The 14,010-nt window shown below is 41.5% G+C and overlaps 1 protein-coding gene across 2 annotated transcripts in view; it reads left to right on the top strand.

Moving 5' to 3' along the window:
• The window catches only part of UBE2D2 (ubiquitin conjugating enzyme E2 D2), a 28,552-nt gene extending 15,988 nt beyond the window's left edge, over positions 1 to 12,564 (top strand). For both annotated transcript variants that reach the window (XM_068698732.1, XM_068698733.1), the window contains 2 exons: positions 9,769 to 9,862; positions 11,685 to 12,564. In XM_068698732.1, coding sequence (XP_068554833.1) covers positions 9,769 to 9,862; positions 11,685 to 11,730 — 140 coding nt within the window. In that variant the 3' untranslated portion in view covers positions 11,731 to 12,564. The remainder of the gene's footprint in view (positions 1 to 9,768; positions 9,863 to 11,684) is intronic.
• The last annotated feature ends 1,446 nt before the right edge of the window (positions 12,565 to 14,010 follow it).

Genomic DNA, 14,010 nt, shown 5'->3' with positions numbered 1-14,010 from the left:
GAAAAGCTGTTGGGTTAGGTAACTTAAGTGGATAACAGGACTTAAGACATCAGTTATTCAGCATGAAGCTTCTGTCCCTTCAAAAACAACAATGGTGGGCATGAGGGAAGGTGTGCTTTCTCTACTGATACAGAACTCAGGAAAGATTAGAAGCAGTTCTAGGAAATAGCTTGTCAGATGCAGCTTCTTCCTTCTGGGGCATCTGGTAGATCATCAGCAGTTTGTGAACTGGATGCTGCAATTAGTGTGTAGTAGCCCAGATTTTGTGCTGCTGCTCATGTACCCTGCAAGGGGAAAATGCAGTGACTTCATTTTAACCTATAATGTCACTTTCTGGTGGAAATGCTGGGGACTATCACGTCAGTCCTGCCTAATTAGGATAATGTAAGTGGGAAAGGTATGGGTCTTGGCTCCTCACACTCTGGAGGATGGTAGGCTGTTACAGAGGGCAGTCTGAGCATCTGGTTTGGGATCCTACATCTGCAAAGTAAAACAGCGCCAAAGCTCAGGCATTAGCTATCAGGACACCTCTACTTCAGACTGCAAAATAAACAAGGAAGTTTCTCTACAGGTAGTAGAAGTAACTAGCATCTTGGTTTTGCACTCAGCCTTTGAGTGGTTACCATTCTGCCTTTGGGCGTTTTCTACTCCTAGGCCGTGAAAATGGATCCTGAAGGATAGGGAGGACAACACCGAACATCTTGAGAAATAGAGTAACTTTCTTGTGTTAGTCATTTTGGAGTAAATGCTCATTGAAGAGTACGTATTGTAGGACATGAGGCATCTCAAAATGTAATCTTAAATACACCTTGGTGGCTACCTTAATGCCAAAGCTTAAGCAGAATGCATGGGCTTAAATTAAAAATATTCTTTGTGATAATTGTGGTAAGAATCCCCGCTGTCTGGAGCAGTGGAATCAAGTGTCTTCACTTGCTTTTAACTGTTATCAGCCATTTTGGGGAAAAACACTACTTTCTCTTGAAAATGGCAAATAGTGTGCGAGAGTTGAGTGTTGAACTGAAGTACTTCAATAAAGGTCAGGCTAACTTAGGTCTCATTCTACTTTTCCCCACTGTGTATTAAGCGTTTTATAATTAATGCACCATGGAGCTTGTACTCAGTGCATTGGAAGGTTGTCTAGCGAGTAACTTGTCTCATTTACTTGAGAATTTATCTTGTGCTGTTCAGACTCTTCCATGCCCAGTGCAGTGAGTTTTCTGTGGTGCTGCTCTTACAGATGTTTTAAAACTGATTTACTAAGACTTTGGGAATTCCCAACTACCCTGCAAACTAAATTAACTTTATCTTCAGAGTGCAGGTTTCAAAATGGGGAAGTTTCTGATCATCTTTTTTGGCTTTTGTCTATTACAATGCTTACCCAAATGACTGGCAGGGGAACAGGACTTTGTCACGTAATGCTGATCTGTAACAATGTGCTGAGCTAGGGTTGTGTGGGAAACTTTTCTTAGCATTTCCAGCTCTCTTGCAATTCTACTGTATTTACTTTGGCAACTTCCCAGATATTGCCCTTGCAGCAAAGAAGACTAATGGTGTCCTGGGATGCATTAGTCCATGCATTGCCTGTGGGTCGAGGGAGGTGATCCTTCTCCTTTGCGCAGCACTGGTGAGGCCACTCCTGGAGTGCTGGGTCCAGTTCTGGGCTCCCCAGTACAAGAGGGACATGGAGCTACTGGAGAGAAGCCAACAAGGGGCCAGGAAGGTGATGAAGGGACATCTCTTCCATGAGGAATGGCTGAGAGCAGGACCCTTCAGCCTGGAGAAGAGGAGGCTCAGGGGATCTTGCCAAGTGTATGTGAAGGGAGGGTGTGAACAGAAGAGCTAGGCCTTCCTCTGTGGTGTCCAGTGACAGGACAGGAGGCAACGGGCGCAAACTGAAACACAAGAGGCTCACTCTGAACATCAGGAAGCTGTTTTTTTATTGATGGGGTGACCAAGCATTGGCACGGGTTGCCCAGAGATGTGGAGGTGATCAGGAGTCATCTGGACATGGTCATAACCCCTTGGCTTTGAGTGGCCCTCCCTGAGCAGGGGATGACCTTCAGATGACAGATGACCTTCAGAGGGGGGAGGCTGCTTGAGGGTCCCTGCAACCTCAAGCAATACACCAGGCAAAATTTATTTTTTCTTCTCAATAACCCATAAATTGCTGAGCTGACTTACCAGGGATTTAAATTGCTTTGAAGCAAGAAGTTTAAACTGCTTGTATTTAGAGGTGTATTTACTGTGAGGCTGGGTAAGATTGCTGAACATTTAAAATGGGATTGTATAGTTAAGAAATAGGGTTTAACTTCAGTAGGGTTGCTTTTGTTTTTCCAGATGCATCTTGTCTTTTCCAGATGCATCTTGTCCATTCACAAGTAGAAGCCATTCATTCGGAAGCTACATTCTGAAGCTGTTTGACACTGTTCTCACTGTTACAAGCTTACTGTTTGTCAGAGCTGATGTTAGGTTCAGAAAACTCTTAACTCAAAAGTTTTGAAGGGTCTGAAACTCAAATGTAGTGATTGTATAAGCAAAATCTTCCTGCAGGACTTAGCTTTCTGGCTACTTCGAGGTGACTATTTTGATTCAGTATTAACAGGGTTTTCTAACCTCAGCAGACTTCATGTTCAATTTCTGTCTATGAGAAAACATGAAGTGACATGTTCTAGGTCACTTGGCAATTTGATAAATTCTCAGCTATAATGAGACTAAAGTAATAAAAGAAAAATAAGAATATAAAGCTTAATTCTGTAATCTGCTTGATAGCACAGAGAAAGCTGGCTGTTATAGACACTGTCAGTAGTCAAATACTTCAGTAACTCCCAAAATACACTCTCTGAGCTTTTTTTTTTGCTTGTTCACTCATAGTATGCTGTTTGGCTGTCTGTGCTGTACACAAGGATGGACATCAAGCTTCTGCTTTGATACATGCAGTAGCCCTGTGAGCTCTGTCCACTCGAAGCGTAGAGCATAAAGCTAAAAGCTGGGTGTTCCTTAAAACCATCACATGTGTGCCCTGTGCGTGTTCTTGGAAGAAAGCCCCTCAGTCTTCAGTGTGTTGATTCCCCAGACATAACCCTTAGCAGCAGCAGAAAGCTTCCAACAGACAGTAGTAGTACACACCTAGACACGGAGGTTTTAGCTGTCAGGTTGGTGGTTAGGAAGGGAGGAACCTTAGCTAATATGAGAAGTAGGATAGCTGGATTAAAGCCTCTGAGGTGGAGTTACGAATTCCTGAGCTGTGATAGGTGTCCAAAGCTCAAACTTATGCTGGCAGAGGTTTCGTAATCCCCAGAGAAACAGGCTGAACTAAACCTGAGCTGATGAACTTTCTCAGTTGCATATTCAAAAACATGCATTTGCCTACATGAGCCAGATTAAAAAGCAAAACAGTCTGGCAGGGCCTGTGGGCTGTCCTCTAGAAGGATGGCAAATGGCAAATCGCTTTCTATAGCGAGAGCTTACTGGCAGAGTGTCTGTTATTCACCTGGAGCAGAGCAGGCAAGGGTGGGCTCATGATACTGGCATGGTGTACAACAGTTGCCACCTTCCTATTTTTATCTTACTGCTCCATGTCACTGTGCAAGCTTTTTGATTATACAGCAAGCTTAGGACAACTGTGTGACTTCAGTCAGGACTGGGAAATGACTGCGTATCATCCTGCTGTCCTGACAACCTGACGTACAAAGTAACTGTCATCACTTTCCCCGTACTTTAACAAACTTTGGTGCAGATTTGCCGACTTAGTTCCTTAGAAATGGACCTTCCTTTAGTGGGAGAAGACTGGCTTGGTCTGTTGAGGCCTTGTGCCCTGTGCAGGAGGTGACTACGGGAATAACTTCCCTTTTGAAAAGGCAGCCGGTCTGTTCTCAATCCAGTGATTTAACTGTGTGCTCTTTGCTTTTAACATAGGAGTGAATCTTAACAGGGGTCTTAGTGGAGAGAGCTAAGGCTGTCACTGTTCAGTTTCTGATCTAAGCTGCTCTGGTGCCCAAGGAAACATCTTACTCCCAGATAACTTTAGGTTGACTTGGCTTTGTAGAGCAGTAATAGCACCAAACAGCTGTTGAATCAGAACACCAGTTAAGAAGCTTCTTTCAGGTAGCTCATTACCTTGGAGTCGGTACTTGCTTTTTAATCTCCTTTCTGTGATTCAGGTGGAGGTTCCATTGCTCCTCACTTGCTGCTTCTCCATAAATGGTCTGTGGATGTGTGCTTTCTGTAGCAAGTTTTATTTGTAATTCCGGCTGGATTTTAGCTTAAGTAGTAGTACAGAGGCTAGTACCCTATATTAAGGGAAGTAATGATTATGAGACCTATTCTGGCTTGCTCACAATGTGAATGCTTTGAATTCTGACTTCGGAAGGTGACTTCTGTGCTGATACAGTGAAGACAATCATCGGCTGATCTCAGTGATCTTTGGGATGCCTGTGTCTTACAGGTCAGGTTTCAGGCTTCTGCATCAAAAGCATCTACACTTCCTGATTAACCAGGATCACTGTCTCAATACAGAATGATAGGACAGAGCTGGTACTGGCCTTTTTCTAGTGCAGTGTCTAGAGAAACCAGAAGGTGTGTCTCTAGAGTCTTATGCTGTGCTCTAACAAGGCTTAAATAGAGGCTTTTGGTGGTGACTTTACTGTTTTAGACCTGGCCATTGTCTCGAACGTTAACACGATGTGTGCAAAGGGTTGTACAGCTGCTTCTGATTCCTGACAACCACTGTCAGCAGCTGCTGCGTGCCCATGCAGAGGTGTCATAACTGCATGATGCTCTTGGTTATAAAAGTCATCCATGCCATCAACAGAAGTCAGCTTTGTATAAACTAATGGGTACCTCTGACTTCCCTCTCCTCCTGAGGCTCTGGGAAAGACATCTTTCTGGCTGTGTAGCTACTCCCTCCAGCTGGAGCTGAGGGCCCATGGTTTGTAAAGGAGTCTGTCTACCTCTGTATTGTAGGAGCTCGATGTGTCTCTTAGAGTTGTGTGGGCCAGCAGCGTGTTCCAGTGGGCAGATGGTGGTTTTGTTTTCCATATTGCTCATTTGGCGAGTGCTGGAAGGATCTGTGGAGAGCCTGCTTGATGAATTCTGTCCTGACTAATGACTGAGCTGCTTCATGGCAGAAGAAGCGTAACCATGGAGTTTACATATGGGATTTGCATCTACCTGCAATTTCCATCTGAGGTTTGGCAGAGCAGGAAAGATAAAGTACTTAATGCAGACTCTTGTCGGTGATGCAAGAGCCCACTGCAGAAGCCTACTGAGAAGATGAGGTGAATCTCCCAGCAGTAACCTGTAGCTAGGCTTGCTGACAAGCTGCAAATGGCAGGATTCTCTGCACATTGAAGCTGCCTTGAGAGACTACCCCTGAATTTTGGAGCATTTTATACACTTTAGGGGAAGTCTTGCAGTGGAAACTTGGAATAACATTGTGCAACATGATGTTGGTAGACCTCAGTTGGCCTCAAAGAGTGTTAAGTAAACAGTTGGCTTGAGATAATAAATTTTTATCAATGCTCTAGGTATGAGGAAGCTAAGACCATTAACATTTTGAGAAACACTTTGTTAAGAAAAGCTTTGTTAACAGTCTTTCTCCTTGATTAGTTCTGTTGTTCCCCTTCCTTATTTAGGTGTTGTGGAGTACTTGCTCCATGCTAGTTCATAGCAGTAAGAATCCCTCTAAAGGAAAAGCTGTTTTCTTTTGTCTGCAGTACATAGGTGGGAGATGATAAATCCTGTATTATTCAGGGGGTCCAAACCCCTTAACTATCTTGTGTAGTTCTTCAACTTAATTCTGTTGTCACAAGACTTGTTTTTGTGAACATGTACTGTCTTGTGCTAATCTTGACGTTTACCAGTCAAATGACTACATAAACATCAAGACTTTACTACAAAATTAATTGCAATAATACTCAGCTGCACTGCAGAAGGTGGTCTGCTGATTCTGTTGCAGTGTTATCTTAATTACTGTAATGCATCAAAGAACTAGTATATATACATAGCTGAAGCTCTAAGGGCTAAGGATTATTTTCCTCTTCCCACTTGTGCTTGGGTCCTTAAATTTTGTGCAAAGGTATTTTTTTTTAGGGGTGTTAGTGGTGGTCTAGAGGCCACTTAACATTGATTGGTCTAAAGCGTGTGCATTTGTGCCATGTTCTGATGGAAAACCTCAGAAAACTCGGAATGATTTTGTACAAATAGCTGGGTTCAGCAGGCTATTAAAATTAAACCACTTTAATTCCAGTTAAAAAACTTCTGCTTGCTGAAGCTATACAGATCAAAGACTTGAAGTTGCAAGAAGCCAGGGCAAGCATAATGGACAACAGTTTTTAAGTCTTCATTAATCAAAAGACAGCTGAATATGGCAGTGCAGCTTGAAACTAAACGATCTAGACCATTTATTAAAATTTTGGAGTGAGACTTACTATAATACAAATGAATTACTGCAGAATGAAATCTAGAATTTTTTGAAGTTAGTAAATTGCCAGAACTCACTGAAAGCACTTAGGTAGTGATTGAGTTCTAATAAAGGACAACCTCCTCTAGTAAAGAGTATTAATGTTGTTTTTAATGGCCAGCAAGTAACTCATGCCAACAGTTCATAAGCAGAGAACTAAAGCTCCTAGACTCGGGACACTGATGAACTCTCCCTTGGCTTTCAGGAAAGGAAATGCTGTTGAAGGCAGACTTGAGTCTTACCAGACAAAAATGCCTTAATGTGCAGCCCTGGGGGGATTGCTGTAGGTCTGAAGGTCACAAAGCAACACCCTGGTTTTCCCATGCTGACTAACAGCTGAACACCACCTTTGTGGCCTGGTGTGAGAGCAAGGTTGATGTAAGGTGTGGGTGAGGAGCTCCCACTCAGTACCGTGGGTGTTGAGTGGGGGAGCATTAGGGTGGCTGGGGAAGGCAGGCAGAGTGGGCTGACCTGGCTTGTAGCTGGGCTCTGCTGGTGAGGGGTGAGCCATCGTGTTCAAAAAAAGTGCTTGGCAATTAAAGGACTGGTGAAAGAAGACTTCAGAGAATATACTAAGTTAGAAGGGACATGGTAAGGAATGGAGCCCAACTACTGGCTCTACACAAAACTACCTGAAAATGAAACCATAGTTCTGAGAGTGTTGTCCAGGTGCTTCTTGTGCTCGGGCAGGCTTGGTGCTGTGACCAGTGCCATGGGGAACCTGTTCCAGTGAGCTCTGCCTAGGGGAGCAGGTAGAATACTTGACCAGGAAACTGTGACTGGTTTTCCTCCTGCTTCTGTTAAAGAGAGGGGACAGGTGTTAGCTTTTTTTTTTTTTACTCATCCTACCACCTGAAGAAGCTTCAGTGACCAGGGGATTATCAGTGGAGTCTGACAAGTACAAAGAAATGGGCCACAGGAAAAGAGCTGGAGAAACTGCTATGTTCGAGCTACACTGACCAGCAGCAGGTGGGTGTAAGGTGGTAGAGATCGCTGTTTCTTAACACTAGTGTGAGTCTTGCTCAGTATTCTTGGGGGAAAAACAAAGCTGAAACTGGTGGGAAACACTACAGGTAATAAACCTGCTGTGTATGTTACAGCACTGTCTGCCTTACCCTTCAGCCTTTGTTAAAGGAGAGCAAGCAGTTCAGGACTAGTGGTTTCTACATGCCTCCACCATGCAACTGAAGTCTTTATGCTATGATGCTGTGTTCAGTGAGGTATTTGAATTAATGGTCTGAGTGGCAATTGATTGTGGAGAATAAATACTCTGTACTATGTTATATTACAAGAGGACAGTAGAAAATCACAAGTGCAGAATGAAACTGGAAACAGTCCATTTAAAAATTAATTTCCAGTTGTTCCATGAACAGTTGGTTTATGGAACTTGCTGCTGAAAGAGGTGGCTCACATCAAAGTATTTGAGACCTGAAAGGAGTGGATCCTTTAAAGAAAGCCATTTGTAGATGCAGATTTGTGTCTCTAGATGGCACTTCTGATGGTGAGCTGTTGAGCTGTTTTCAAAAATATTACATCTTAAGTGTTAAAGCTGCCCTTTGTAATAAGGTTACTTCCAGTAGAGACGGTGCATGGTCCAAATGCTGTCAGGGTACTAAGACAACCAGTTGAGAGGATTGAGTACTTCCCAGTTAAATATCTAAGACTGACTAAATAGCGTGTCAAAGCCATTCTTGTAATTTGCCAGTCGTCTTGGTTCTTAATATCACATGTAATGTACAGTATCACCTATAAGAATAAGTTGCTTGTCTAGTTGGAGATGGTCAACCCTTTCCAGTTTATGGCGCTATTCTGACTCAAAGTGGAGCAAGATGCTGGAGGAAGATGTAGTTTTTTACTCTAGACCAGGAAATATGTTTACTTAAATTGAGAACAGAGCTTATTAATGTCTTCTGGAAGCTTTTAACTTGAAATTCATGATTTTCTAGTGAAGGGTTAGAGAAACATGCAGAAAAACTGATCTGGGTGTTCTTAGCACTGAGTAGCTAGACCAGCTAAGACCTAGCTTTCACTCTTCTCGCACTTTGAGAATCTTCCCCAGTTCACACAAATCAGACCTGTTCTCCCCTTTCTCTCAGCTACATCTAGCCATTCTTTGTTTTGTGACCTCTCTTCTAAGCTATCTCTATTTTAAAAAGTAAGTTGTAGAATGCATACTGTTCTTTCTTTCACTTCTCAGCTGGTATTTCAGCACACTGGTTCTGTCTCCTCTGTTCCATGTCACAGTAGCAACTGATGGAAGCTCTAACAGATTGGTGTTCAGTGCCTTCAAACCTAAAGCTGCTGTCATTTCCAACTTGCTTGGAGGATGTCTTGTGACGACTCTGCTGTTATTGAAGAAGGGACATACGGAGTGGCATTGTTTGTAGCACTTTCAGCCAGTTCTAATCAAGGGAGTGTTTGGCGTCTCTTAGAGGGCAAGAAGTCCTTGACGTGCTTCTTGTAGTATTGTCCCAAAATGTTTTGCTTATAAGTTACTGCCTTCTCATCTTTTCAGCTTTGTTGTGAACGTGGGAACATGCACATGCTATCTGTAGGTTTGCAGACAGTCTCCTGACTCCTTATATGGATGAAGGTTGATGCTACACGAAGCAGCATCATATGGGCGGGATGTGGCTGCTGGAGTATATACAATAGATATTTATAGCGAAACTTGAAAGTTCAGGGCTTTGTGGTTGGCCTGAATGCAGTAAGCAGTGCTTTCTTGATTCGTGTTGAATACTACTCTCGAATAAATTTTATTTCAATTTACATTATGCTGAGGAAATAATTGGATAAAGTCTTTTAATTCTCAGCAAGACCAGCGTTATTTTAAACATCCAGTAAGGGTTTGTGAGCAGCTCATACTTCCTTCATCTCAGCTGGATCTCTGCCTTTTGACTTCTGGTTAGTGCTTCTGTAAGTCATCCACAATAAGGTCACTTTTTAAGGCAAAAACTGAGTTTCAAGTGTAGTAACAGGTTTATGTTCTGAGAGGTGTTCAGGTACTGTTTCAAATAGAATACTTCTGCCTTGTGATTGTAAGGCTGTAACCAGATACTCTTCCCTAGAAGGTTCCTGGTTGTGGTGGTATCAAAAAAAAATAAAAAAAAAATCTTGTGGTCATGCACAGTTCATTAGTTAAACCAGTTTTCTTCAGATTGTCTTGACTGAAGTATATGGGATTACTGCTGCTTAGCATTTTTAAAAATGATGCTAATTCTAATGTCTAGAGGGGTAGCAAGTAGGCTGGCTGAATTCTACAGGTGTCTTCAGTACTCTAATGCAGTATTTCTTTTTTTTCTCCCTAGTACTTTTGTCCATCTGTTCTCTGTTGTGTGATCCCAATCCAGATGATCCTTTAGTGCCTGAGATTGCACGGATCTACAAAACAGATAGAGAAAAGTAAGTATGGAAGCCAAAAATGTAACATAAGCGGAATCCATGCTTAATTACTAACGGGGAACTGAAAAGCCCTGTTTCTTGGAAAAGAGTGAAGTGTTCTGCTGTTCTCACTCCATATCTGTGGTAGTCTGAGACTTTCCTGGGTTGTGTAATACAGCCGTCTTCACAGCTTTTCTTTGCTGTAGGAAAAAAACACACTTGCCAGTGGAAGTGAAGTAAGCAGAGGCCTTGTGCTTCTATTGGTTTGTTGTTCCATTTTCATTCTACACAATAGCTTTTCATTAGTGTTGTAGCTGTTAATTACAGGTTTGCTTAATTTAATGAAAATGTGAACAAAGCAAATGTGTTTCATATGAAACCAAGCTGAATGTGAACAGATTTTAATAGCCTTCACTGTGTGCTTTAATCTTAAATAGCCAGCAGAGGGAGAACAAGTTACTTTAGCGCAGGAATGTTTCAATGCTATCACTTGGTGATGGAGTCATGCGAGCAAGGCAGTAACAAAAAAAAAATTCATCTTCATTTGACTCAAGGAAAGAACAAGTGGTGTAGAGGTGGGGTGAGAGGACTCGGGCTCTTTCTGAAGAAAAGTTAAGATACTGAGAGAACTTTATTAATGAGAAGACCTGAATTGATTTGTTTAAAAGCAATAGCTTAATTGTGTAAAGTTTCTTATACATCGCTGTTCCATATTATCAGTGATGTTAACTTCTGAAGCTATATTGTCATCTAATGAGAACAAGATGGGAAGGGAAAGTGATCCATCAACTTGCATGTTTGAGGAAGTGTTAGGAAGTCCATGGATCGTTTCTAATCAGAGTTGCAAGATTAACTGTACATACTTCCAGCCACAGCTAAGTGACTGACTACACTTGCATACTTACTATATGTAGGACACTTTTGCAAGATTAAGAAACTTTTGTGCTTAAACATAACTGGCCTTGCCCTTGAATAGTCCCAGAAAAGTAAAATAATAGTTGCTTTCCCATGTTCATGAGTGCTTTATCTAATTTCTTAAGCTAAAGAACCTTGTCTACGGACTAAATTCCATTACAAAATCTTAGTCAATATAAATAACTAGAAAACTTCTTGCTATGTGCTTTCTGCAAACTGTAGAACAAGAACAACTTGAATTCTGTTGTGAGAAATGCAGCTGTTATCAGTATTGTAAATGACAATGACTGCTTTGTGACATAACTAACCTGAGCTTCCTCTATATAGGACACTGGCTATAAAGGGTAGTTTAGTACAAAAGCTACAGGTGGCTGGGAAGAAGGAGCATATTGTACCTTTAGAATAAAAATTTCTGGTGGACAAGTCTTTGTGTCCTGATAGTCATCAGAATATCTAAATTCAGTGCGTAGCATGGAACAAGCCTGTCAGGGTTTGGTAGCCTAGTAAATGCTGAGTACTAGGCTTAACTTTGTAAGGGAAGAATGATGTGGGAGGGAAACATCCTTTTTTATGGAATGCAGATTTTTAATTTTGGCAATAGTAATTTCCCTGGGGATATAGTGCTTGGGGGCTGTGAGAGGAGTAGGTAAAAACTTACAGAAAGTACTTCTCAAATGTGCTCTAGTTCTGTTTTGTGGCTTGAATCAGAAAAACCTTGTATACCTCTTGTAAATATGGCAAGCTTCTTATCCATGAAGTACTGTTTTTTTTTTTTCCATTTGCCTAATACTTTGGTTTGCTTTGTAATTTTACAAATTAATGATACTACTGCAGAGAGTGCAATTTCATGTCATGTGTAGACTAGACTGCTGGAGTTGAAGTACTGTTCAGATGTTTTGTTAAGTAAATCCTCTTTTTATACATACAGGTACAACAGAATAGCTCGGGAATGGACTCAGAAGTATGCGATGTAATTAAAGAAATTATTGGATAACCTCTACAAATAAAGATAGGGGAACTCTGAAAGAGAAAGTCCTTTTGATTTCCATTTGACTGCTTTCTATGAGCCCACGCCTCATCTTCCCCTGTGCACATGTTTACCTGATACAGCAGTGCTGCGTGTTGTACATACTTGGAACAACAAAATAGAAATACTGTATTTCCCCATACCAACATTGACTCCTAGCAGAGAAGTGTGTGTGTGAAAAGCTAGTTCTTCAGTCATAACTTTGTGAGCCTAAAAGCATTCCTTGTTGGTTTAAATTGGGTAATAAAATGTGAATGGGAGACTTATGGTGGATTTCATATTTCTAGGGACAGTGTTGCTGATCCATGAAGGATTTTAAGTGGAATCCTTTTAAACTCATAACAGTTATGAAAGGCCAGGTGAAGAACTTGAAGCTGTTTCTGTATTCATTTTATTCTGAAGGACCGACACCTTAGGTAAATGTTATGACCAATGAGAGAAACTGTACCCACATCCTGTGTTTAAGGTCTAAGTTTAACCGGTCAACATTTAAATGGATTGGAGCTATTAGTGCATCAAGTGATGTTGATTTGTTTCAACTCTCTCCCCTCCTTCATACTCTTTTTTTGGTTTTTATGTGGTTTCTCAGTTAATACATAGCTAATAGCTCTTATTTTTCTTAAGTTTTTTAACTGCTTAGGTCTTTCTGGATGTAAGGGTAAAAAATCCATTTGACAGAAAACTTGTGTATATTTAAAGACCCAACTGCTCCCCTGGAGCTTGTACGTTCAAGAATGATTAATCTGTGTAATAAACTGATTACTACAGTCGTTACATATAACTTTGTGTGAATAGGCTTTTAATTATTAAGAGCAGTTTGTTACAGGCTAAAACTAATGGTGGATTTCTCTAGAACTTTTGCATTCACGAATGGTTGCATTTGAAAATCATGAAGTGGTTTGGTTTGCATCACACAAGGCTATGCACCTGAACAAGACAACCATAAGCTTAAGCACTTACATGAAATCAGGATGTGTAGTGTGCCAGGAACTTGACTGTTAAAACCAAATAAGCAGTTTACTAAATGAATGACATTTTACAAAGCCTAATGGTATTATTCCCACTTGCATGGGACCTAACACAATGCATATGTACTGTAGGTAAGTGAAACCTTATGTAACTAAAATAATGGATGTAAAAGGGTATTAAAAACAAACTACCAAACACATCAGCACAAACTTTCATAAAATGTAGCTTTTACATAATTACTTTGCACTAAACATTTGCAAATGTTCATACACTTTTAAATTGTACTTGTATGTGTCTTTTTTGAACAAAGTCTTCACTTGAATCTAGTGAAAAATGTAGTTTGAAACTTTTCTTTGTATACAAAGTGTATTTGCCAGCATCATTCGTGTGAAATAGGTGAGTCTGCAAGTTTCTCCTCTTAGTACAATTGTAAACAAAGCCATCAACTATAAAGGAGAGGCTGTGGCCTCCAGCTTTCCAGCCACAGGGGTGTGTCCCATCCATTTTCAAATGCATCTTTACACTCTTGCACAAATGAGGAATAAATGTCCACTGCCTTTGGTCTAAATCTGTTCTACTTGTCTCATCTCTCAATGTCCTTGTGTGCAACTCTAGCTGTAAATGTGAGCAGTGTTATCGGAGTCCTCTGTACAGCAAGCTGTAGGTGAAACTTAAATACATGTGTGTCTCCAGCTGGCTTGAAGACTACTGCGTTAGCCATGTGATGAAATTACTGCCTTTGAACTGTTGTTGGGGGGACAGGGCAGTGCCTTCTGATGGGGGCAGCTACAAAGCAATAGAGCAGAGCTTTGCTCAGAAGAATGAGGAGCACAGAGCTGTGGCTCCTGGCCAGGTGACAGAGCTACAGGCAAGGGGGAGAGAAATGGTGTGCAAGGATAAGTAAGAACTGGCTGCTCTCGATGCCCCTATGTTAATGCCACAAGGCCTCCTTTGCTTTAAAAAGCAGTGAGTGGCCTGTTGCTCAAATGTGGCCCTGGGTAAAAACGTGTTGCATTGTCAAAACTAGAATGCGAGCCAGTGGCTGCACACCTGCCTGAAGTATCCTGGTTTTGTTTGTCTTCGACTGTCTGGCCTTACCTTTTACTAAGCTTCTAACATGCAAGCTAATGCTCCTCTTAGACCCTTCGTGACAGAGGGAGAGAGTGTGCTCCACCTTTGGTGGAACCATCCTCATGTTCTTGTAGTAAGTACATGGTGAACCCTCCCCCCTGCTTGGAGAAGATGAGGAGAGTGGTGT

This window comes from Anas acuta, chromosome 14 (assembly GCF_963932015.1).
Source record: "Anas acuta chromosome 14, bAnaAcu1.1, whole genome shotgun sequence".
NCBI classification, from domain to species: domain Eukaryota; kingdom Metazoa; phylum Chordata; class Aves; order Anseriformes; family Anatidae; genus Anas; species Anas acuta.
The sequence above is the reverse complement of the archived record's forward strand: the minus strand, read 5'-3'. Positions and strand labels throughout refer to the sequence as shown.